The 25,633-nt window shown below is 39.9% G+C and overlaps 1 protein-coding gene across 6 annotated transcripts in view; it reads right to left on the bottom strand.

The window, feature by feature from the left end:
• Positions 1–25,633, bottom strand: part of lama2 (laminin, alpha 2) — a 359,403-nt gene that overhangs the window by 12,462 nt on the left and 321,308 nt on the right. For 3 of the 6 annotated variants that reach the window (XM_078212839.1, XM_078212842.1, XM_078212844.1), the window contains 13 exons: positions 23,765–23,924; positions 21,498–21,622; positions 20,758–20,920; positions 20,502–20,646; positions 20,278–20,416; positions 12,006–12,126; positions 11,676–11,852; positions 11,116–11,264; positions 10,142–10,318; positions 8,613–8,772; positions 6,749–6,808; positions 4,314–4,426; positions 1,989–2,178 (listed from right to left, as the gene is read on the bottom strand). In XM_078212839.1, coding sequence (XP_078068965.1) covers positions 1,989–2,178; positions 4,314–4,426; positions 6,749–6,808; positions 8,613–8,772; positions 10,142–10,318; positions 11,116–11,264; positions 11,676–11,852; positions 12,006–12,126; positions 20,278–20,416; positions 20,502–20,646; positions 20,758–20,920; positions 21,498–21,622; positions 23,765–23,924 — 1,879 coding nt within the window. Of the gene's footprint in view, positions 1–1,988; positions 2,179–4,313; positions 4,427–6,748; positions 6,809–8,612; positions 8,773–10,141; positions 10,319–11,115; positions 11,265–11,675; positions 11,853–12,005; positions 12,127–15,688; positions 15,701–20,277; positions 20,417–20,501; positions 20,647–20,757; positions 20,921–21,497; positions 21,623–23,764; positions 23,925–25,633 lie in introns of all 6 variants that reach the window. The other 3 variants (XM_078212838.1, XM_078212843.1, XM_078212841.1) reach the window with 3 other exon arrangements.

The following is a 25,633-nucleotide window of genomic DNA, read 5'->3' as shown; positions in this document are numbered from 1 at the left end:
AAAGTTCTTTTGACATGTGGTCATTGATCCTCTGCAGACTAATGTAGCAGCCCATGCGTACATCACAAACAGCAATGAGTGATCTGGTTTGGCAGTGTGGGTTGAGGTACAAAAATTGGCTGGAAACCAGGAGAACTCCTGTTCTACTTTGAAATAGTGCCATGGGGTCACATCTATCCACCCGAAAAGGCAGATGGAACCTTGTTAAAATGTGCTCTCTGAAAGTTTCAGTACTACAAGAGGTGTCAATCACTGTAATGCATTGCTCAATATTAAGGTATTTAGCCTGCTGACATAATCTGTAAATTACTCATTATTGATTACCAGAATAACAATTGCAGGAATTTTCCTTCATTTCCACAAGCTATTGCTGACATGTTTTACTAGTCTTCATGGTCATGTCCAATGTTAAATCTTTTAACAAAAACTATACTGTTGGATATAAAGCAGCTTTAAAATTGTTGATTAATCTTCCCATTTGTTCTCAGTTCCTGAAGTCATTCATCTCAGCCTCTTCACCAATTCCTGGTGGTATATATATTATTCTTGCCCTTGTCTTTTATGCTGGAACTTTGCCCTTCTTGGATTGAATTTGATGGTCATTGTGGTGGCCTCCTCTGCCAGCCAGAAAACCAAAGCAATTGTCAGAAGATCTAACATGACTGCATGTTTATCAGGCAGTTAACTGCCTGCTGTTGACACTGCTATCCATTTGAGGATAGAGCTAACATGATCAGTTACCACAAGCTAATTGCAGAAGATGACTATTTATCTTTTATTGAACATCAATGACTTTCGATCATGTGATTGAAACTGCTTCTTTGGTACTGAAAGACCACCAACTTCTATTTTCTATTCAATATCAATGACCATTAATCATGTGATTGAAACCAGTTCTCTGATATGGAAATCTTTTGTCTCAAAATTCAGAGACCTGGAGGTCTGCAGAATAGCAGGAACAATAGAACAGATGCAGGGAAAGGCTGTGTCACTTTTACCTTTTCCAGAACCAAGTGGCTTAAATGTCTTTTAGAGGCCTCCTAACATGTTCCAAAAGTTCCAAAATCACTTGTAAAGAAATTGGACCTCTGGATCCTACAGTCCTAAGTCCCTTCCTACACAACCTGCTCAACAGGCGTCACTATGAAGGAACCGTGCAGCTAATCTGAATCTGACCCCAGCCATCTGAATTAATGGGAATTATTATTCCAGAGTGGGAAAAATCTCCCTTCATCACCGGACTCTCAAAAAACACATGAACTGTTAATTATTCTGCTAATACTTGTAAAGTGCATTTTATTGTATCTTTCTTGAGTATGTGATGTGTGACTGATGTAGCGTGGGCCTTTCGGGGAGTGTGTGAAGAAATAATCCTTTCTGTTTAAATCCACTAAAGTATGTTGCTGGTGACTTTTAAATTGACCACATACTAACGGGGGTTTAGAAACGTAGTGATATACCTTTTCAAATAAACCACAACGATTACAGACAGAAGGAAAGGCAATTCATGGATTTCATTTATTTTTCTTTCCCTATCCAAGCAAAGTGAGGGAGAGTAGAAGGGATACAGCCGGAAGTCAAATACTTAGGGTCTCAATTGGGGTTGAGGTACTAATGGAGGGTTACCATCCAGTGACAGTGGGACTTGATATGTGATTTGACATCTCTGGGAAGGAGACATGTTGTGGGGTGGGGTGGGGGCGTCGGTGGAGTGAAAGGGACGTCTGGTCAGTCAGGCAAGCTGCCTGCGCTTGCATAATACTTTTCCTCTTGTGGCTGATTCCAAAAGTTGGTTCCTTATATTTGCTTTAATTAGCTCTGTCACGTGATGAAATGTCATGTAACATTGTGTACATGGCATCATCTCTCGGTGCCATTCCTTGGCATGTGCAACCACAATACATTTTTAAGACATTGATGCTTTATACATATTGTAATAGAACTCCACTTAATTAAATTGTTAATGGAATTTATTTTGTATTTATTACCTTATGCCATTCACCATCATTTATCTTCTTTTGAACAGCTGTACTTGCATTTCCACTTCCAAGGTCATAGCTGAAATGAGCCATTCCATCTTTTATCTGAATTGTTGCAAAGTCTGCATGGTTAATTCTGGCCATATAAAATACCAGACCAGATTCTGCTTTGGTTTGAATTTCAAACTCAATTATTAGCCTGTAAACAAGTCAAAAGCTTTAATCAACATCCAATGGTTTATCATGAACATAGTACTAAACGCCATTCAAGAACTTAATTTTCTTGATTGGTTTCATCACACATTTGCAATGCAACCTTTAATAAATTTTCATTTGAAAGGTTAAGTATAAAATAGCAAATCCTCAAACTGCATATCTCTGTGAGGAGGTTTAAATCAGAACTGAATTAATAACAAGTAAATGGAGGCTACCACTGCAATGTAAAATGGGGTTGATTTCATATTTATGGACCTTAAGCATCACCTAGGCACAGTGCAGAAAGGAAAAAACTGTCCAGGAGGATTGCACACCCCTATCAGAATCGATTGAATTTATCCTGTTAAATTCAATGAAAATAAAACCAAGTGAGTTTTATTAATAGAGCAGATACTCACTGCTAGCTTTCCCTTTCTACAAGTGCCCTATAATGCAAAGACAAAAATATCTAGCGGCACAATAGACGGGGAGAGATCAATGGAAGCTGTTTTGGGGGCTTCCCGCTGGGCACCACAGCCTCTGCATGTCTGCCAGCCCAAGATGTTTAGCATCATCAGCTCTGTACTGGAATCAGAATTTGCATTCCCTGAGTGCCCGCCCCCCGCCCCGCCACGTGTGGTTCACTCCAGTGAGGTTTACTACCGCTCCCCACGAAAAGGGAACAGGAAGCTCAACTCCGCAGGAGAGAACAAAGACCATGGAGGCCCCCCCCAGGAAGTCGGGGGTAAGAGCGTTGCCCCCTGGGCAATGCCAGCCTGGCCCCCCCAGGCACTGCCCAAGGGAGAAACTGGCAATGCCCAAAGGGCACCTTGGCACTGCCCACTGGGCATCAGGCTGTGCCAAAGGTACAGGGCCAGAGGGTATGGAGCCTACTGGGGAGGCCCCGCTGCCACTCTGCAATTGGGATCATGGGCAGAGGGACGGAGGATGGCAATTGGGGCTGTCAAGGTGGAGGTGTCGGGGCGATCAGGCTGGCGAGCAATTGGAAGGCCGGCAGTGAGGAGCCACTGTGCATGCACCGATCTCAGTGCTGAGAGACCGGCTTATGTGCAGTGGCCCGCTCAGCGCTATGCTGCCGGCCTCTCCAGTGGGTATAGGCACGTCCCCTGATTTTCAGAGCGAATCACACTGATGCACTCTGCAATGCTCAGAGTGGCACGGTAGCACAGTGGTTAGCACTGCTGCTTCACAGCTCCAGGGACCTGGGTTCGATTCCCGGCTTGGGTCACTGTCTGTGTGGAGTTTGCACGTTCTCCTCGTGTCTGCGTGGGTTTCCTCCGGGTGCTCCGGTTTCCTCCCACAGTCCAAAAATGTGCGGGTTAGGTTGATTGGCCATGCTAAAAATTGCCCCTTAGTGTCCTGGGGTGTGTAGATTAGAGGGATTAGCGGGTAAAATATGTAGGGATATGGGGGTAGGGCCTGGGTGGGATTGTGGTCGGTGCAGACTCGATGGGCCGAATGGCCTCTTTCTGTGCTGTAGGGTTTCTATGATTTCTATGATTTCTATGTTGGAGAATCATTCTGAAAATCCCGCTAGAAAAACCAGTGGGAGTTACTCCCGTTTTCACTCATAGTGGGGACATGGAATTTTTGGGAGAATATCAACCATAATTTTTGTTGTTTTGTAAAAAAATGTTACAACATCGAATGTGTCAAATATTTCAAATTGTGGCAATTCAACTTACGTCAACATGGTAAAGCTATATCTGTAACAAGATACAAAGTAATGTAATATTTAAGCAACAGGACATCTTATTTTATCTAACATTATTATTTGTTATGTATCCAACGAATTGGTACAGAAACAAGTCTTATTTACTCTAAAAACAAATTTCCAAGCATAATAAACAAAAATCAGAAGTTGAAAAAGTCATTGTGATATGTTCCTCAATTACATTCAATAATCTAATTCTTCCCATAGAAGTTGACCCTCTTGTTCTCTCTGTATTAACCAGTATATTACCAGCAATTATATGCATTAGTATGTTTCACGCCAAGATAAATATTTTTAAAATGTGCAAAAATGAAGGGTGTGCTCTGACTTATCATTCAACCTTGGGCGTCAAATAGAATAGACTATCACACAATGCTGATATTGTGTAAAATTTCAATTGTTACCTAGTTTTGACTTTGGTATCATCAAACTCCATGGCAACATGACTATTTCTGGAGAGTCCAAAGCGCTTCGCTCTCAGCAGTGCAACTGGGGGTGAGTCCACAGCACATGCATTCTACCGATAAATCAGCAAAAATAAAGATTCAAGATTCAGACAACAGTAACGTATCATCACTAAAATATAAACAGACCATTGACAAAACACGGAAAGTGTTTTGGAAAAATCTCAGTCAACTCCACAAGTTATACAATGCTATAACTGAGTAGCATGGTTGAACATTAAAAATATAACGATCCAATTTTATCAAGCTCCATTGAAAACCCCATTATCCATCTCACATTATCTACCCACCAAATTATCTGTCAGAATTTTCACAGAAAGAAACCTTCCTCGAGACCCGATCACATGAGCAACTTCTTTCATTTGCATTTCATTTTCTTAAAAACTACGCAAGTTTTTTTTTGTAAATTGTACTATTCCTTTGCCAAGTGTGTTGTATAAAGTTTAGAACTTCTCAAGTATTTACTAATTTCCTAAATCTACCAAGGGGAGGCCTTCCATTCTGATGGATAGCAAGGACACTGCTGCAGTTATATTTTGGTCTCTTTTAGCATAAGGTATTTTTTGTGGTTCCTGGTACCAGGGTGGTATATGAAAACACCAAGTCATATTTCTATCAGTTGTTTGTTAAGTTGAGCTGTGGAAAGATCAAAGGTTATAAAATCATGCATAGTTATGTCAATCAAAAATGCTAAAGAATCACGTCAGTTCGAAACATTGGAAAGGCTAGGTGGAGAACTTTTAAGTTTGCCTACAAATGTTATTATTAAAAAAAGTCTGTGATTTGAATCTTCTTTCTGTGACTATTTATAAATGATAATTACATTAGTGTACTTGGAATAGAAGCAAAACTATTCTGTTTTTATTTGTTTTACCATGATTTCCCTGTATAAGTAATACATTGTCCTGTTTTGATGCCACCTCTGGCTAAACTTTCAGAAATCACTAGTTTGACCCTAGCTAGAGTACAGGGCATCACACTTCAGGCATGATTTTAAGGCCTCAGAGATGGTGCAGATGGAAGTTACTACAATGGCAGCAGGGATGTGGGACTTCAATTATGTTGAACAACTAGAGAAGCTGAGGTTTATCTCCTTAGAGCAGCGAAGGTTCAGGGGAGATATAATATAATTGAAAATCATGAAGGGTTTCAATAGAGAAAATGCTGGGTGGAATTTTACCGCTTTTAAAAATATTCTTTCATGGGGAACAAATTTGGGGCCCATCTTCAATGGTTTGCAGGTCACATAAGCCCAGAGATTTCCTGAGACTGTAGACCCATTCAGAAGACCTGCAGCTTTGGAAGGCAGACAGCAACTGGGAGAGGTGTATGCTCCTCAGGCAGGAGAGCATGAGGGCTTCTCAACAAGGAGATGCCATGGGAGATGAGCAATAATTTCATGCATGATGAAGGGTGAAGACAGTAGAAGCAGAGGGGAATCCTTCTGGAGGAATCATAGGGGCCGTGGCAGTTGCCATGCCTGCCCATGGCCCCATTATTAGGGTATGGCGTCCACCCTTCAATGTCCACCTGGCCTGTAGCCAGGCGTTCACCTCCATAGAGCTGCAGGGTTCAACAATCAGTGGGAGGCTGCTCTGAAGCTGGGAAGATCCTGACAGAGTCCTCCTCATTCCCCATTGTTCTGCTAATTGCTAATTATTGGCTTCTGCTGCTGATGAATGGGTAGTCACTTCCATCGTCCAGGCATGATTTCCTGGAGGAGGAAATACACCCTCATTTGCAAATTGGTCTTGCCTTTAAATGTATCTCTGTGGGACTGGGAAGATTCTAACCACTGGCAGAAATGTAGGTAACCAGAGATTTAAGATAATTGGCAAAAGAATCAAAGAAAAGATTAGGTGATTTTTTTTACACAGTGAGTTGTTATGATTTGGAATGCATTGTCTGAAAGAGTGATGGAAGCAACTTCAATAATAACTTCCAAAAAGTAAGGGGAAAATCTTGCACAGCAAAGTGCAAGGAGCGGGATGAACTGGATAACCCTTTCAAAGCATATGGCCACCTATATACTGTATCATTCCACGGCCAATCATTATATAAAAACATGTAAACATTCTATTTTACTCCAATCTATTTGACGTAGTGCAAGGAACGAAAAGCCGTTCCCTTTCATTCTGAATGCTTTCCTACCTGTTGAAAGTGATTTTAGATTTTTCTGTAATGAACCAGTAAAAGTCCAAATTGACCTTTCTTTTTAAAACGAAGGCTTCAATGTTTGGACATTTTGTTAAATGATTAAAGAGAACTTGTTTCAGAACAATGATTTTTAAGGAATGGAGGATAGAAGGTCACATGAACATTTCCTAGAGATTATGAAATCTGTTTAAACACAATTACTGGATGACAAAAGGTACCAGAATGGAGCCATGGTCAGTAGCAAGCTTGCTGTTCCGCAGTTCAGAGAGATGCACATCCTAAGAAGCAGCAAATGCAAGTAAAGAATGTTAGCGATCGAGGCAAAGAATAAGATCATATGTCAGCCAATTCCAGTAAAGGATTTTAAAATGCTGTTAATGCTGCACATATCAGAAGCCTTATTGATAATAATAAATTCAATTGAGCTCCATTAAAATAACATTCTGATGCTGGACTCTTGCGTTAGTAACTAATGTATAACTGAAAATATTGAAAACGCAAATTATAATGGTCTCAATAAGCTCAATATATTTTAAATTTGATAATCCATGTTATTATTATTCAAAAATGCTGAACTACAAATAAAAGCCCGCAGAAAAAAATGATTCAGCCCAACCAGACCATGCTGGTGTATGCTTAGTGGTGGCTCACTGGGTTAAGGGTATGATTTTTGCTTTGGGTGCTGCCATCTACAAGCTTGAAAGAGGTCCCGGGTTCAAATCCTGGACAAGCCCTGTGATGTTGTCTCCCATTGAGGATCAGTTTAGCTCAGTTGGCTGGACGGCTGGTTTGTGATGCTGAGTAATAGCAATAGCATGGGTTCAATTCCCGTACCGGCTGAGGTTATTCATGAAGGCCCTGCCTTCTCAATCTTGCCCCTCTCCTGAGGTGAGGTGACCCTCAGGTTAAAATCACCACCAGTCAGCTCTCCCTCTCAAAGGGGAGAGCAGCCTATCATCTGGGACTATGATAGTGACTTTATCTTTATGCTCCACGCAAGTTTCCTCCTATCGCTCATCTAACCCTAACAGCATAATCTTCAATTTGTTTTTTTCTCATTTGTTCATTCAACTTCCCCTTAAATGCGCTGCAACCACTCCTAACTCCAAATGTTGCACTTCCACTGGCAACTGAGCTATTCAGGAGGATCCTGAGGGCGAGGTCAGGAGAGCATGACCAAACCGATTTAGGCAATTGTAATTACCCTACATTTTACAAAAGTAGGCAGTTTAAACCAATAAGAAAGGGATGTTAATATGTCCAGTGTGTTTTTCCTATTTTTCCAATCTCCTCAAAATGTTTATGATCCCCCAACAAATCCTGATGGTAGATGGTGATAACAGAGAAAGTAGCTGCCAATTTGTCTGTGAAAAATACAATATTAGGAACCCAAACACATTTCCACCAATGTTATGCCATAAATGTCCCACATCATACTTTTGCTTCTATGAAGTCATTTAACTGATAATAGTTAAATAAATGTTTCATTGGCCACTCATGCTGCAGAGGAAATAAAATGTGGTATTTTACGGACATAAATATTTTGGTTGCAATTGATATACAATAGCAGTATAAAGAGGCAATTCGCAATAGTATAAGCAATTTTTATAACCTGTTAAAAAATAGTCTTTTGTCTTGTGATCTGTGAGAATTTTCAGTTGGTGCCAATGACTAAATTAGAAAATATTTGCCATTATAATTGAGACTTGAGGCTCCATTATATCAAGCACTGTGTGATTTATATTATTGATTTCCAGAGTTAAAGCAGCATTTTTTGAATTTGACCTCCCAGAAAGGCATCATTACAGGGGAACTTTAGGGTTCCTGATGCCAGTCAGGAGCCTTGACTTCGTCGATGCAATTCCTGAAACTTGTATGCAGACAGCATGATTTTCAGACGTTTTAATGGGCTGAGTTCATCTCTATTTGCACTTAATATGCTGCTATCAAGAAAGCATAAATTCATGAGATTACCTGTTAAGTTCAAATATGATCAATCAATTCTCTTTGATTTAGAAGTGAGCGGAACTTTCATTAATGCTTCATACAATTTATGCTAATTTGGAAAAAGAAGAAACTTACAGGAGCAGGAGTAGGAATTATTTTCGATTCAGTGATAGGTTTGACTGTGATTTCAGCTGTCTCAGTCTCCTCATCAGGAGGTGGTTTTGAATGTTTTAGGGTCGGGCATCTTCCAATCTCTGCATGCTCAAAAGATACTGGTTGGGCAAAATCCAGTGGTCTAAAAAAGGTAGCAAATACATGGAAGAATAATTGCATGACTAATGTAAATCCTACTACATGCAGCACTGTAAGAAATGAACAATTATTTATAAAGGAACATGAAATGAAATCAGAAAATGCTTAAAATACTCTGCAGGTCTGGCAGCATCTCTGGAGAGCCAGATAATAAGACATCGGGGGGGGGGGGGGGGAATTCTTCGGCCGTTCAAGCCGGTGGGATTGTCCGGTCCCAGTGACAGTGAACCCCCTCCCGCAGGTTTCATTCAATATCTTAACTTCTCCCTGGATTAGTAACTGTATAGTTTTCAACCAACACAAACTTATTACGAATTCGAAGGGTAGTGGGGGAAAAGACAAAATAAACAAAGGTTTTAAAGTTTTTTTTCCAGGAAAAAATAATAAATGATGACAGATTAGATATAGATAAAAATAGATATAAGGGTGGGACGCCCCCTTGTGGCGTGTTTTCCAGCGACAGATCCATCAGCTTCCAGCAGGATCTTCCAGTCCCGCTGATGTCTACAGCGTTTTGCGTGGCTTGCCTGCCCACCACCAGGGAACCCACTGCAGGGGGGTCACTCTTGGCTGGACCGCTGGTGGAAAGGGCTAGAAAATCCACCCATTGACTCTAAAGAACAGGAGAAATTAGGGGCGGCAGCTTGAGCAGAATTAAAAAGGGATGAAGTTCTTTAGAGTTTTCTCACTCATTGGCTGTAACTTTGATGGAATAGCTGTGGAAATTATGAAACACAGCAATCACTGTCTCCACCTTTTGTGGAATTTCTGCAGCTCTTCTGCCAGAGTTATGGCAGGTGTACAAATAAACGATGAAAATTCAGTCCAAGTGTTTTAAAATTGACATTCTTCTGCAAAGTTGCTCTGGTAATCTTACTGTTGACATTGTAACATTAGCATGTAATTCAGCATGATGTGTGTGGTGAAAGCAAACTACAGCTGAGACTATATTGGTGGAAGTATATTCAATGGATAAAATAATTTAACATGAAAGCAAACATTTTACAAAGAGAATTAATACATTACATTAATGGGCACAGGAATTGCTAAGTCAATCTCCATAGAGAAATGTGCTCCATTCAATTAATTTCAGGATTTTGTTATAAGGGTAATTTACCACTTGAGCAGTTTAAAATATCACATGCTAGGAAATCATGAGCCCACTGCCTGTGACTTTCTCTCCAGTTTTAATGAATGAAAATGTATGGATGTCTGCCCTGAATTCTTAACTTGGTTTCATGTTCAACTACGTTCTTTTGTAACACGCACTGACTTGGAGTGGCTGATTTAGAAATAACCCTGTTAATTTTTCCCTTTCTCCAAATTATATTTTTCTTTGGAGTCTTACTTACACTGAATTAATCACTAAGTTCCATATACATCCTTCAAAATGCATGATACTTCTTAACTGACTGACTTGGAATGAGACAGGAACACCTCCTACAAACAGCCTTTTAATGTTGAGAGGAAGATCACTGGGTAGCCGTTGTCTTTGAGCTCTTTCTTCATTCACTTGCACTACGAGCAACCTGACAACAGAAAGAACCTCATGTTATCGGCATATTTAAGACTTTAAAATACAAGACAGTAAAAATAGTTAAAATACATGCAGAACGGTATATTCCAACAAAAATTGTACATGAGGGATTATGTTAACTTAATACAAATGAGGAGGAAGATTTTCTCAGGTTTATAAATGTGTTAACTATGTCCTCCCCAGATAGCTGCCAAGTTCAGTTTTAGTTGCTGCAGTGAAATCAAGGACGGACACATAATAATCAGGCAGGGGAGCATGAGGGGGACATGATAATCACCTAGGACAGCACTACAGTACATAGCAAACTGCCAGCACAACATTATGGCACATTGTAGGCAGTTGGGACTTAATTGGGGGTTCTTAGCAGTCAGCTGGACAGCATTGCAGGTACACTAGTGAACTGGGACGGCAGTGGGGCACATAGTTGTCAGCTGGGGCAGCTATGGGTGCATAGTACTCTGGTGGTTAGTGACCTCAGAATCTCCAGCATCAGAGAAATAAGGATTAGCATCAGGGAGTTTAAATCAAATGGGGTTTCTGTTCAACGTTCACACTGCAAACTGCACATGAGGAGAGAAAGCAAGATCTAAGCACTGTCCTCTCATTTTATCCAAATTTAACAGTAATTAATTTATACAAAGCACATTACTTGACTAGCCTGCTAAATTTCAATGGCAAGCTCACTGGATGAATTTACAAACGTTTGTTAACAGTGAAGATATCAATACGCACAATAGAATGTGAAAATTCAGTCTGAGGCACGGGTAAATCATTTAGAAACCATCATACCCTTTAGATCTTTGCAGTCTAACACTATGTTCCTTTCCATCATTGAACACTCCAGATTCTGGTTTGATTGTGACGCGCCGATGTTCCCGCGTTCCAGTAGCAATATGTACTTCCAAACGTCCTCTGTTTAGGAAAACTGCATAATATACCTGTTTGTATAAATCACAAAGTTCAAGCACAAACTTACAGTGCAGATCACGTTGACATTATTGGCAGTGATCCATTGCTTATAATAAAGAGCATTTTAAAATAAACATGATACAAAACATAATCTCCTACAGCAAATTATTTGTTGGTTTTCTTGGTTATAGGGATACCACTGGAAGTTAGATGTCTTTGAAAATAATGAATAACAGATACCGAACAGAAGATGAGAATGTTTTAAAATTCTGTATACTTAATGAGAATAACATAACAAATAATTAACATACTTAGTACTTCACATGTCTATTATTTACACTGCTTCAATATGTAAATATTAAATGCTGAGGAGCACAAAATAACTACCCAAAACTTGTAAAAGCGACCAATACAACAAAATAATTTATAGTCAGCAACACCTGTCCAGTTTGGCGGCGTTTCCTCCTGAGTTGAGCTGGAGCTTTTCCACTTCCATAAAGTATCATTCCAGTCTCATTTTTCGTACTGAAGGAAAGAGATATTTCTGTACCAATGTTCAGTGAGTGTGGCTGAAGCTCAACAAATCCAGGTTTATGGAAGCTAACAGTGTAGACATTCTGCCAAGAACAGCACAGTAGTGAACATCATGCAAAACACTGAGACAACCTCAAAAACATGAGTATGTATTGTATTGTGTCAAAATCCAATGTTTTAAAAACAAAGCAAGTTGCTATAAAATGTACAATATCATAAAGCTTTAGATAGCAAACCTCCAATATGCAGCCTTTTGTTAATCCCAGATAATCTGCACCACTCAACAAATTATATGGCGACTGTGAAATTTCTATATCTCTGAGGCAGCCACTATATTTCTTTAAATTGACTTCAGGCCTGTAACATAGAAAAGAATTTTGTCAATTTAAGTTTGTCAGCGCTTTTTCTAAAATTGTATACACCTTACTGAAATAATGTTCACTGGTGGTAAAAGAGATATTAATATAACATTAAACTGACAAAAAATACTTCTCCTTACTTCTTTAACCCACTGTGGGAACATTTAGAAGGAGCGCTTGGTTACAAATAGAAGATTCATTGTTATGATGAATGAAATATGATTTAACAGCTCTGCTAATATGTCGTGAGATTCCTTTAGGATGGAGCGATTACAATTCTTATGGACAAGTGAACAGTTATTTGCAACTCTTGATGTAAGGTTGAATGTTTTGCAGGAATCCCGCATTTTAATAAGATATTGGGCACACATGCAGGTGATTATTGTGCCATGGCTGGTACACGCATGTCTCCATTAAATGCTGACTTAAGTCTTTTGCTGAGTCAATATGGTATGGTTACTACTAAATCCAATAGGGAGTTCAGGAGAAACTTCTTTATCCAAAGGTGGGTGAAAATGTGGAACTTAATCCACAAGAAGCAGTTGAGGCAAATAGCGTAGACTTATTTAAGGGAAAGTTTGATAAACACATGGAGGAAAAATGAATAGAAGGCTTTGCTGATAGGGCTGAATAGAAAGGGATTGGAGGAGGGTCCTGTGGAGCATCGGCATACAAGTGGACTAATGGGGCTGAATGGCTTGCTTATGCACTGTACATTTTATGTAATTTCCTTCTGGGGACATCGCTTCTTGTTCCTGTTCATTGTTCTCTTGGTTGAAGCTAGCTCTCTTCTTCAACCTGCTCTATAGAAATATCCCTTTCTGAGAAGAAGTGGCATAAGGCACAGCAGTTTACAATAATTTTAGATACCTTAGACAGGCTCTGCTACAAACAGTCTCTTGATTAGTCAATACATCAGATAGTTTACTTTAACATCATGATAGTTTGCTCAACCACAACCTGAGTAGTTGCATGTGCTTCACTATATATTTATTTTGTCTTCTGCAAGAATGTTTCAAAGGGATCATAAGCTCAGTCTTGATATCCAAACAGCCATTCCATCATCCTAACTTGGAATTATATTGACGTTCCTCCATTGTCACTGCACCAAAATCCTGGAATTCCCTCCATAACAGTAGTGTGGGTGTCCCTACACCAGGTGGACTACAGCAGTTCATGGTGGCAGCTCACCATCACCTTCTTAAGGGCAATTTATTGGGCAACAAATGCTTGCCTTGTCAATGATGCTCAAATCCCACAAAAGAATAAAATCAGTTCTTCCTGCCCTTTGAATAATGACAACTCCACGCATTTCTGCTGCAAAAAAGAATCCTGACAACAACCAGGGTGGCGGACATTAACTTGTGTGATTTTGTACCTAAGCTCATAGCAGTATATTAAGCAATTGGAACCCTTTTCTGTTCCATAGTGAGTGAGGGGTCTATGTGTGCCAATGATAATATTCTGTTTTTTGTTGGGAGAACTGGTGATGGTGGAAGGCAGATGGTAAAAGTACAGATCTGCTTTCTCTGTTGGCCGGTTTCCATGAGAAGTTAATTAAATCACTGGTCCGGGAAAACAATGCATCTGTTATCTGCATGATTCAGCTGAGTGATCTGAAAGATATCTCCTGCTGTTGTTTGGAAGAGCTGAGAGGCAGGAAAATTCAAAATAGCTGACACCTTGATAGAACCCCTTCAAGGATTGCTCCTTCAGAGTCTATGTTCTGCTGCAGAAGACTGTATGATGTCTCACAGCTTCCCTGATGAACCAAAGGCACCAATTTGAACTCTTCCACCAAATGGAAACCAATCAGATATCAGTTACCATGGAGTTAAGCCACTTACCCTCTCTAATTCCAATACCTTTCTGCCATGTCTTGATCTTAACCTGTTCTTTTGAGCAGGCGAGGGGGACACCTACAAGAAAGGCACTTGGGTCATCTCAAAAAAAAACTGATGGTAGTCATTAGGACCCGATCTGTAATTTTAGTTAAAACATTGTATGGGACAACAGTGATGGCTTCCCCCTTGGCAAACCCAGAGTGTTTGTCACAAGAGGTCCAACAAGGAAAGTACAAAGATATATTACTGGGTTTCCTTATGGACCAGAAGGAGCAGAAGGTATTTACCACCAGTGGTCGTGCCTTCAGCTGCTTGACTTGAAGCTCTCAAAAGCCCTCCTGAACTTCTCTGCCTCCCTGTCCTTCTTAAAACCTACTTTTTTGACCAAGCTTATGGTTATCTGCCCTGACATGGTATAAAGTGTGACAATTTGGTGGGAAGAATGAGGGGAAGCAACATAAAATAAAGGAGTGGGTGTAGGTGCAGAGGGATCTGGAGGCATATGTGCACAAATAATTGAAAATGCCAGAACAAATTGAGATAGTGGTTAATGAGGGATCATAGAGGCATAGAGTACAAAAGCAAGGAAGTTATAGTGTTTATGAAACATTGGTTTGACCTCAATTGGAGTACTGTGTCCCATTCTGGGAACAACACCTGTGAGGATGTGAAAGTTTTAGAGTGCAAACCAGGAATATAGATTTCAGTTACGCGGACAGAATGAAGAAATGAGGGCCATTCCCTTAGAATCATTGAATTCCTGCTGAATCTTAAGAGGAGATAATGATAGAAATGTTTAAAATCATGAGGAGTCTGGACAGAGTAGACATGAAAAGTAGTTCCCACTGGCAGAAACGTTATAAAGAACACCGATTTAAGGTGAATGACAAAAGAACCAAGGTGGCATTAGGACACACAATGGGCAGGATTTTCGGGCCATGCTCACCCCAAGGTTGGAAAATTCCGCCCAAGGTCAATGGACCTTTGCGTGATCTGTGTCCCACCCGCTATGATTCCTGTGGCAGGCGAGATGGGAAAATTCCAATGTGTAATGCACTGTCTTCGAGATATCACCAATAATTATTGTATTACTGGCCCCTATATCTTATCTCAAAATCAGAAATCACTCCTCAGATTAAACTCTCATCTTTGAATGGATCAATAAACAAACAATTCATTTGAAGTTCTGAAGCAATCTATAAGAAGTCAATAATATGCCACCTCTCTTTCGTGATACCAAATTCAGGATCATATCTTGCAATGTGCCACACATTCAACTGTAGCTAATCTTTTCTCAATTTCTGGTTTATAGATTACAAACTAAAATTGGAACTTATACCTGTGTGTTCTGTAAATATCCTCAGTGCATTATGCACATACCACCTTATTAGAACGGGTGGGCAAATTTTATCAGTACTCAATAACCAGACCACACTTTCTTCCTGAATAGCAATGAGTCATTTAAAAATAGCATCAGTGTGTTTTGCACAAGCATACTGCACATTACAACATTTGATTTGCATTGTTTGCCAGAGTGCAACAGCAATAAGCAGTTTGACTGGCTAGCAGGCATAAAGCTTGCAACCTATGGCATAAAGGATGTGAAATACGAGCTTCACAAGAAGTGAAGAACAGCAATTGCAAAAAAATCAAGCGCCTCAATTGCAAATATCAACATGATGCACTGAAAAAAACATGCACTGAAACACTCCTTACCTGGCCTTCATACTGGATTCAAAAAAGTGCAAAAGGAAAACAAAACGATTATGTTAATATGATTTCTAAATAGTTATTAGAAAATCAAAATTTCCTGAAATATAAACTGAAGGTGCTGGAAATACCCAGCAGCATCTGTAGAGAGTGAAAGAGAGTTAAGTTTTCAGATCTGTGACCTTTCATCAGACCTTTCTCCATAGGTCTTGCTCGGTTTTTCTTGAGTTCTCATTTTTTTTACTATTTCAGATTTCCAGCATCTGCGCTATTTTGCTTTTGTATCCTAAAATGTGATGAGTTTATTCTATAGTCTTTTGGAAACAAAGGTTTTTCATAATTTTTGTTATTCTACAAGATTAATCAATGATTTTTTTTCATTCACCTTTTTTAATAGTCAAGCAGTTGGAATCAACCTAATTTTTGTTTTGGAGAATACTTTTACATAAAGCGAGTGATTTGCACAAGACACTCAACGCAAGATTGCTCCACTAATATACCCCCATAAACAAGATAAATTTACCATTGTTTCAAATATTCATTACACAGGTGTCTCAGAGAATAAGTTTTTTTCATGAGAATATAATCCAAACAAGTATCTTTACAATTTGGATTATTTTCCTCCCTCTTTAACACCATATCATACACTACTGTGTCAGGAGAAATGGCCACCTGATAACATACAATTCCACGGATTCTGCCAACATAATTTCTTGGTAAATTTGAAAGTTGCATATTTAAACTCTGTGAAAGGTTATTTCTCCAACTGTCTCAATTGCTCGAATTTAACTTGGAGGAAATCTAAGTAGCACTAATGCCACTTGGTTGCTGGATAAAGCAAAGCACTGCAGAGCTGAAAATCTGAAATAAAAAGAGAAAGTTCTGGAAACATTCAGCAGGTGAGGTAGCATCCATGAAAAGGGAAATATCAGGTCAGCAATTCAGATCCGATAATCTTTCATCAGAACTGATGGAAAGGATTCTGACGAAAGGTTGTCGTCCTGAAATGCTACTCCTATGTTTTTCTTTCTCGACAGATGCTGAGTGTTTCCAACATTTTATGCTCTCATCACTAGATTTTGGAATTAAACTAACTGAGGTAATTTTACAAGTCAGCAGCAGGATATCTCACAATGTAATGCTTTGAACAGAATATTGAGGTCTTTCATTAAATTTGTTTTGAGATTTTGATTGTACATATAAACTAACTTTTATTTAAAGAGAGGAAGAAATCTGTTAACTGTATTAATGATATTAGATTGCTTGCAAGTGGTGTGCATCAACTGGGGATTCATTCGTGCTGCAGTGGTTGGGTTAGGAGATGCACATTTGTAATGTGTATCTCTGCAAATAAGTGCTCTTAAAAGTGCAAAGATTGAGGTTGTCCTATCCTTCCCCATCTGGTTTTCCAAATGGACTCTAACTTCTGAGACTATGAGATAGGTTTGACAGTTGCCCTTGACGGAATGGAGAGAGAGGGCCTATCTGGTCTTCTCTAACACGAGGTGGAATTATACTAGTTTGTTTTGCCCATCGATGGGCGGAGTGAGCCGGTAAAATTGTGCGAGAGCCGAGAAATCAGAACCGTGCCCGATTTCTTGGCTCTCCCGATCTTATCAGAATCAGATTTCCAGCAAGGTCAGTCGCTCATCCATTTCCAGCGAGAGGCTGAATAAATTATTTCAATATTGTATATTGTTGATTTATATGGCATAAGTGAGCCCGGCGCTCAATTACAGAGTCCTTACAGTACGGGAGGAGGCCATTCGGTCCATCGAGTCTGCATCAACAACAATCCCACCTGGGCCCTATCCCCGTAACCCCACATACTTACCCTGCTAATCTCTAACCTATGATGTGGAAATGTCGGCGTTGGACTGGGGTAAACACAGTAAGAAGTTTAACAATTAAGCTGTTGGAGTTACACATGCGCAACCACAGAGGTCAGCAGATACGCAATAGCTCCCTCTGCTGTTGGAATTGTGCATGTGCAGACACAGAGGTCTGCACATGCGCAATGGCTCCCTCTGCTGCTGATTGCTGAATTAAGCCCCGCTCACTGCCTGGAGATGCTAGAAACAGACGAGTCCATTTTTTAATGCACGATGTGCACAAGATTGGGCGTAAAAACTTACCCAAAAAATGGGTCTGCAACTTTCCCATTTTCACGCTAGCTGGATACTTAGAAATGTTCTCGTAAAATTCCGCCCATGATGTCAGGCCATAAATGAGCAGATTTAGCCAGGTGGCATTTAAACTCATGATCCCTGGGTTATTAACCCAGTACTGTAACTATTAGATTGCCATAATATCAAGTGTATATATTATTTAAACATTCCTTTCTGGCACAAAAACACAAAAAGAAAAGAAACCCATCCATTACTTAAAAATAAATTATTAGATCCAAACAGAAGTCGTATAAAGTTGCTGGAAAAAATAGCAAACCTGAGGTTTGGGAGAAGTTTAGAATTCAGCAAAGGAGGACCAAGAAATTGATTAACGGGGAAAATGGAGTACGAGAGTAAAGTTGCAAGGAACATAAAAGTGGACTGTAAAAGTTTCTACAAGTAAGTAAAAAGAAATAGATTAGTAAAGATAAATGTAGGTCCTTTACAGTCCAAAACAGAATTTATAATTTAAGTTTAAGTTACTTATCAGTGTCACAAGTCGGCTTAGATTAACACTGCAATGAAGTTACTGTGAAAATCCCCTTGGCGCCACACTCTGGTGCTTGTTCGGGTACACTGAGGGAGAATGTAGCATGGCCAATGCACCTAACCAGCACGTCTTTCGGAATGTGGGAGGAAACCGGTGCACCCGGGAGAAACCCATGCAGACACGAGGAGAATATGCAGACTCCGCACAGACAGTGACCCAAGCCAGGATTCAAACCCAGGTCCTTGGCACTGTGAGGCAGCAGTGCTACCCACTGTACCACCGTGCCAGCCTCAGAGAACAAGGAAATGGCAGAGCAATTAAACAATTACTTTAGTTCTACCTTCATGGAGGAAGACACAAATAACTTCCCAGAAATGTTAGGGAACCGAGGGTCTAGTGAGAAGGAACAATGGAAAGAAATTAGTGTGAGAGAAATCGATGGAATGAAAGCTGATAAATCCCAAGGGCCTGATAACCTACATCCCAGGGTACTAAAGAAGATGGCCATGGAAATACTGGGTCTGTTGGCTCTCCTCTTCCAAAATTCTGAAGATTCTGGAACAATCCTGGCAGATTGGAGGGTGGCAAATGTAACCCCGCTATTTAAAAAAGGGAAAAAGGAGAAAACAGGGAATTTCAGAATGGTTAGCCTAACATCAGTAGTTAGGAAAATGCTATATTCTATTATAAAGGATGGGGTAAAAACACTTAGAAAATATCAACATGATTAGACAGTCAACATGTATTTATCAAAGAGAAATTGGGTTTGACCAACGTACTGGAGCTTTTTGAGGATGTAACTAGCAGAATAGATAAGGGAGAACCAGTGGATATGATGTATTTGGATTTTCTGAAATCTTTTGATAAAGTTCCACATAAGAGGTCAGTGTGCAAAACTAAAGCACACATGGATTGGGGATAATATACTGGCTGAGAGTTGGTTAACAGACAGGAGTGGTGAGGAGGATATTAAGAGGCTTCAAGGTAATTTAGACAAGTTGAGTGAATGGGCAAATACATGGTGGATGTAGTACAACATGGATAAACGTGAAGTTATCTACTTCATTAGGAAGGTGATAGGTAGGAAAATGCTGATGTACACGAGGACCTGGGTGTCCGAGTAAACCTATCACTGAAAGCAAGCATGCAGGTACAACAAGCAGCTAAGAAGGTAAATGGTATGTTGGCCTTCATTGCATGAGGACCCAAGTACAGGAGCTCGGATATCTTACTGTGGCTGTACAGGGCCTTGCGTGAGACCACACTTGGTGTAGTGTGTGCAGTTTTGGTCTCCTTACCTCAGAAATGATATACTTGCCATAGAGGGAGTTCAGCAAGGGTTCACCAGACTAATTCCTGGGATGGCAGGATCATCGGATGAGGAGAGATTGAATTGACTCGGCCTGTACTCACTGGAGTTTAGAAGAATGAGAGGTGATCTCATTGAAATGTATAAAGCTCTGACAGGGCTGGACAGACTGGATGCAGGGATGCTGTTTCCTCTGGCTGGTGAGTCTAGAACAAGGGGTCACAGTCTCAGGATACGGGGTAAGTCATTTAAGACTGAGACGAGGAGAAACTTCTTAATAGAGAGTGGTGAACCAATGGAATTCTCTACCACAAAGGCTGTGAATGTTATATCACTGAATATACTTTAGAAGGAAATAGATAGATTTCTAGACTCTAAATATGTCATGGTATATGGGGAGAGTGTAGGAATATGGCATTGAGATGGAGGATCAGCTATGATTATATTGAATGGTAGAGCAGGCTCAAAGGGCTGAATGACCTAATCTTGTTCCCATTTTCTATGTTTTTATATGTACTGGGTATGTATATACTTGTCACAAACTTAAAAAGCACAATTTTTTTCTATTTCAGAAAACAAGAATATGTACCACTTGTCATAAAAAATGTATTACTGCAGAAAGATGTACCTTAAATTTTGTAATATAGGCAAGCCACCAAAATATATCTTCTCATCAGCTTTCAGATTAAGACCAAAGTTTGTTCCTGGGGAAATTACGACCAGGCTTTCTTCTTTATTGTTTATTATATCACGTATGGAAATGTTTGCTGCCAACATAGAAAGTATTTGATTAATTATCAAATGTAATCAGAATACTTTTGTGCAGTGAAAATATTACTGTAAAAAGCACACCTTGTTTCAGAATTCTTGATAATGTGAAAGATTTCCATTTCCCATCATTGTGGCGTCCTCTACTGGTGACATTAACTGCACCTGAGCCAAGGTCATAACTAACCTTTATCCGTCCGTCAGCCAGTTCAACGCTCATGAAATCTCTCTATTAAAATTTAGCAACATTTAAAAATAGGCAAAAATTAATCAATGGATTTCTGCTCAGGCATGAGACTGAAAAAATAGTTTGCTTTCAATTTATTGACACTGCATTTACCAGATCCTTTGTGGCAAGGTACATGAGTAGTGCATCTGATGTAAAAGTCCTGAATTTGAATACAATTGCTGACACATTTGGATTCCAGCGAGTTGGTCGACCCACAGCTGCATAACCTTCACCATCAAACTGTACAGTGCCTTCAGTGTCAGTGGGTTGTGGGCTTTAAAGAGAGGGAAACAAAGAATTTTATTCATTAAATTTATTTTTCTTTATTAATTTATAGTTTCCCTCTACATTGAAATCCCTCATTCACCAAATTCCCAGCTCCACATTCTCTGCACTCGAGCAGATAAGCAGCACCCAGAGGTCCCTGTATTTTATACTCTCATTCAGATAAGGTGTGCAGTTAATGCCCAAATCCTTATTGCCCTTGAACTGAGTCGTTTGTTAGGTCATTTCAGAAGCAGTTAAGAGCGAACTCCATTGCTGTGGATCTGAAGTCACATAGAAAACAGATACATCAGTGTACTGGATGGGTTTTCAATTACAATCCAATACTTTCATGACTACCAAGATTTCATGAGACAAATCTTTTATTTCAGATTTATTAATTGTATTTAAATTCCCCAACTGCCCTGGTGGGATCCAGCAATAATACCATTATGCTATTGTCTTCTAGTTGGAGAAACTCATCAGGAATACAAAATCACAGAATTCTTTATCCCAATTCTAAATGGAATAGATTGCAGTGATATTTGGGACTAGAAACTTTACCAATGAAAGGTTGGAGTACATACCTCACAACACAGCCTTTGCATTCTCCCTGTCTGTCTCTATAATTCCACAATCCAATAGGTTTACGATCCAAGGAAGTTTCTCCCATGCAGCCAGAGAAAGTGGTTGTCTTGACCACATCTGATTTCTTAAAGGATTAGAGAAAAAGAGCTATAATTACAATACTGATGTAATCGATTATATCGCTTGTGTTTTGCCAGCCTGTAAACTGTGATTCCAGTTACATGCAGAGACTACGTAGAAGCAGAACAATATGTAAGACACGTCCAACTGATGCATAAGTTATTATTTTCCTTTATGATGCTAAAGCAAATAGATGTCAAATCAACTCGAGAAAGAAAGACATGCCCCATCAGTAAAACTGTCTCCAAACAGAAGCTTGGCATTGAGGTATGTGAAACGACACAGTCCTCCAGATTTAATACTTGAACACCTTCAAGTATCAGGTATCATTACCAACAATTTTACTTTTGTGGTAAGCAGAATGGCTAATTAGAAAAATTACATGAAAGTTCATCTGTAGGCCCGAGATCCTCCACACTTTCAGAAGAATTGGTCAAAATGCTGCTTGCCTCTATCAGTTAGAGAAGGGAGGACCTGTTTGAGATGCAGTGGAGTGGACCATCCAAAGAAACTATCCAGGCAAAGTGCAGAGAGGTGACTATGGCATTAAGTGTCACTTCTGCTAATCCTCAAATGGCTGCATGTAACGATCTTCCCCAAGTCTTAGCAGGTCAGGCAAAATAAGAATCAGCCATACCTTTCAAGATGGACTGTACTCAATATATTTGGTACTAATATCTACCTATCTTGTATTATATTTAAGTGCTTCAAGAGCCTATTATTAATCTCTCAAGTTTTTGCAGGCATTTTATATAGCATATTTTTACATAACATTTCAGTGTTTTTTTCACTTATGGGTTTACAGCGGAAAAGGAATTAGCCATTCAACCCCTCAGGACTCTTCTGTCATTTAATTAGATCATGCTTGATCTGCACCTCAACTCTGCAAGAAACACTTCCTGAAAAATGTATGTTAGTTCCATGTGGACTTGTATCAGTTCTAACTGATAGTAAATATTATGCTGACATATTACACAGAAGCAAGAAGACAAAAAAACCTAAAATAAACACTTTTGAAATGGTAGTTTTATACCACGTACATTGTTCCGGCAAAGTTATTTTTCACAATTTTTCTATGAAGGACCTGGGAGAATTTGGTGAGCATTGTATGTTTTCTCTGATAATGTGTCTGCTGATGGAAATTGCTTCTATTTGTGAACACAAACACAAGTGGTGGAAAATAGCCTGAATTGCATGAAAGACTTCCCTTCATTTTCAATTATTTTTCTGATCTTCCCTTGTCTCCTGTGCCATGCATCGGATTGATTGGTGGTAGACCTGCAACTACACATCCATCAATACTGCTTTGCAAAGTTGGCTATGAGGCAACATAACAGTGATCCAGAGGTGACTTTAGTTTGGATTCTTCCAATGCCTTCCCTCTATTTTCCCTTTCCAATAGAGAAATGCTTGGCTTCCAATCAGCATCATACCACAAATGTTCACAAATCCAAGCACCAGTGCTCCATGAAGCAACACAAGCGAACGGTCAATAACATTCAAGAATATTAATTCTTAAAGACCTGAAGTAGAATAGTGTCAGTTGTGACACTCCAATGTAGGACTGAGGGAGTACTACATTATTGGAGCTGCTGCTTTCAGGTGTTGAACCAAGGCCCTGTCTGTACCCTCAGCTGGTTGTAAGTGATCACATGGTCGGATTTTGAGGAAGAGGTGAGTTTTCCCCACTATCCTGACCAACATTTATTCCTTGAACAATATGGCTACAATGGATTATGTAGTCATTATAAAATTGCTGGTTTTGTCAATGTTCTTCTTGGTTCTTAGAATCTGTACAATGCAAAAGGAGGCCATTCGGTCCATCGAGTCTGCACTGACCCTCTGACAGAGCATCCTATCCCGGCCAGTAACCCAGTAAAGAAGATGTCGCTCTGTATGATTTAGTTGCCATGTTCCTACATTATTAATGTCGTGGAAAGTGCCAGATCGATGCAATTTCTTCTCCTTCCTTACTGCTCATTAAATGATCTAGTTATGTAATTGTGAAAAAAATAGATTTTGAAACAAATATACCGATACTTATGGAACTGATTATTTATGTAAATTGATACTTGATGATATTTCTGCTGTATTATTAATATGATAGATCAAACAATGATTTATTTGAATAAATATCATACCATACCTTCACTTCTCCTGTTAGACCACCAACAAACAGGTAAGCATTTTCATCCACATCAAGAATTGTATAGCCTTCAGGTGATACTGCGCTATAGGTGGCTGGCATGATGCTTGCCCTTGGACCATCTAGTGCACGCACGGAAACTGTACCATTTCTTCTGAACCTTTTTGTTGTAAAAGAGATGATCAATTACTGTTGCAGTTTACAAATTAAAGAGATAATTAAAGACTGGGTATTGCAGAATAAAATTAAATTTAATTCAAGTGAAATTTATTTCTTGGGGGGCAGGCTTCAATAGCCAATGTACAATGATCTTTCCAATATAGGAAGAAGAAGAGATAAGAAAGTAATTACTGTCAGAATGAAAATGAAGAGTAGGCTATGAGAAAATGAAATGGTGAACAATGTAAGGATTATGTTTAATCATTCCATCCCATTAACTTATTTTCTCGTGCTTTTACACAGAAGCCAGAATTTTAGCGCTCGCCCACCCCAGAATCGGGGCAGGCGAGGCTCGCAGAACAGAATTCTCCATTGGCCTCGGGCGGGATTTACAAGCCTCGCCCGAGCGAGGTCATAAAATCCCGGCCAGAGTGTCTGTGGCATAGAAGGATGTCACTTTGGCCATTCATGTCTGCACTGGCCAAAAATGAGGTGTCCAGCTGAATCGCCCTTTACAGCTCTTCGTCCGTGACCCTGTGAGTTGCGGCACTTTAAAGCTAGGTCCCAGAGATGAAGGTTTCCATTTCTACCACCTTTCAGTTCCTGACCGTCCTCTGGGTAAAAATAATTTCCCCTTACTTTAAACCGTTGCTCCATGGTTACTGACCTCTTTGTTAATGGAACTAGCCTCTTCCCATCTTTGCTCCTCATAATATTATACGTCTCAATGAAATATCACCTCAGCTTTCTCAGTTACAAAGGAAAACAGCTCCAGCCTATTCAATCTTTTCTTAGAACTGATGTTCACCATTCCTGGTGGCATCCTTATAAATCTCCTCTGAACCCTCTCTGAAGCAATTTTTAATTCCTCCTACACACAAGCTGGGTGCAACGGATCCTTGCTTAGTTAGGTTTCTTTTAACCACTTTGCTTAGATATATGAGAATCCAAAGTTTACCTACATTTGTTACAATGATGAGGTTTATAAGATTATATTATTTTGGGACTGTATGTTTAAATATCGGATAAATGTCCTGTGCAGCAGTCTGTCTGACAGTGGGCCTGAGTGGTTTGATTGTTCGAGATCAAAGGAAGGCACAGTGGGGGGAATTTTCCCGTCCCACCCACCATGGAAATCAAAGCAGGTGAAGGGGCAGACCATGCAAAGATCCGTTGACCTAGGACGGGGTTTTGCAATTTTGGGGTGTTGGGGTGAGCGCAGCTGGAAAATCCCACCCAAATTGTTCTATTGTGAGAAAGGTGCAAGGTGTTTAAGCTTGGGGACAATGACCCAAGTACAATCCCTGCGTATACCATGAGTAGACCCGGAGGCCTGAATTTTTGCACAGACTGGGAGGGTTTCCAGCTTAAACAAAACGCTGCCAGAGGCCTGCATCCAGAAGTCATGCTCCAAAACTTCCAGCGTTTTTGGTAGGTTGGGGTGGAGTGCTTGGGGCAACATGGCCAGGTTGTAGTTTGCACATCTGTGGATTACAGATGAGCTGCCTTCAATTAGATCCAATTTTCATTAGTGGGATGTCCAAAACACAACTTGTGAGTTTTAGAATTTACAGGAAAGAGGTCTAAAACTGCTAGGGATCTTTGGAGAGATGGGGTACCTTTTTGGAGAGGTGGGGTACCGTTTTTGGTTGGTCCAGGAACATCATTTTGAGAGGTGCATTGCCCTTTTTGAGAGGTCAGGTGCTCTGT

The sequence above is a fragment of the Mustelus asterias genome, chromosome 5 (genome assembly GCF_964213995.1).
Source record: "Mustelus asterias chromosome 5, sMusAst1.hap1.1, whole genome shotgun sequence".
Taxonomy (NCBI): domain Eukaryota; kingdom Metazoa; phylum Chordata; class Chondrichthyes; order Carcharhiniformes; family Triakidae; genus Mustelus; species Mustelus asterias.
The sequence above is the reverse complement of the archived record's forward strand: the minus strand, read 5'-3'. Positions and strand labels throughout refer to the sequence as shown.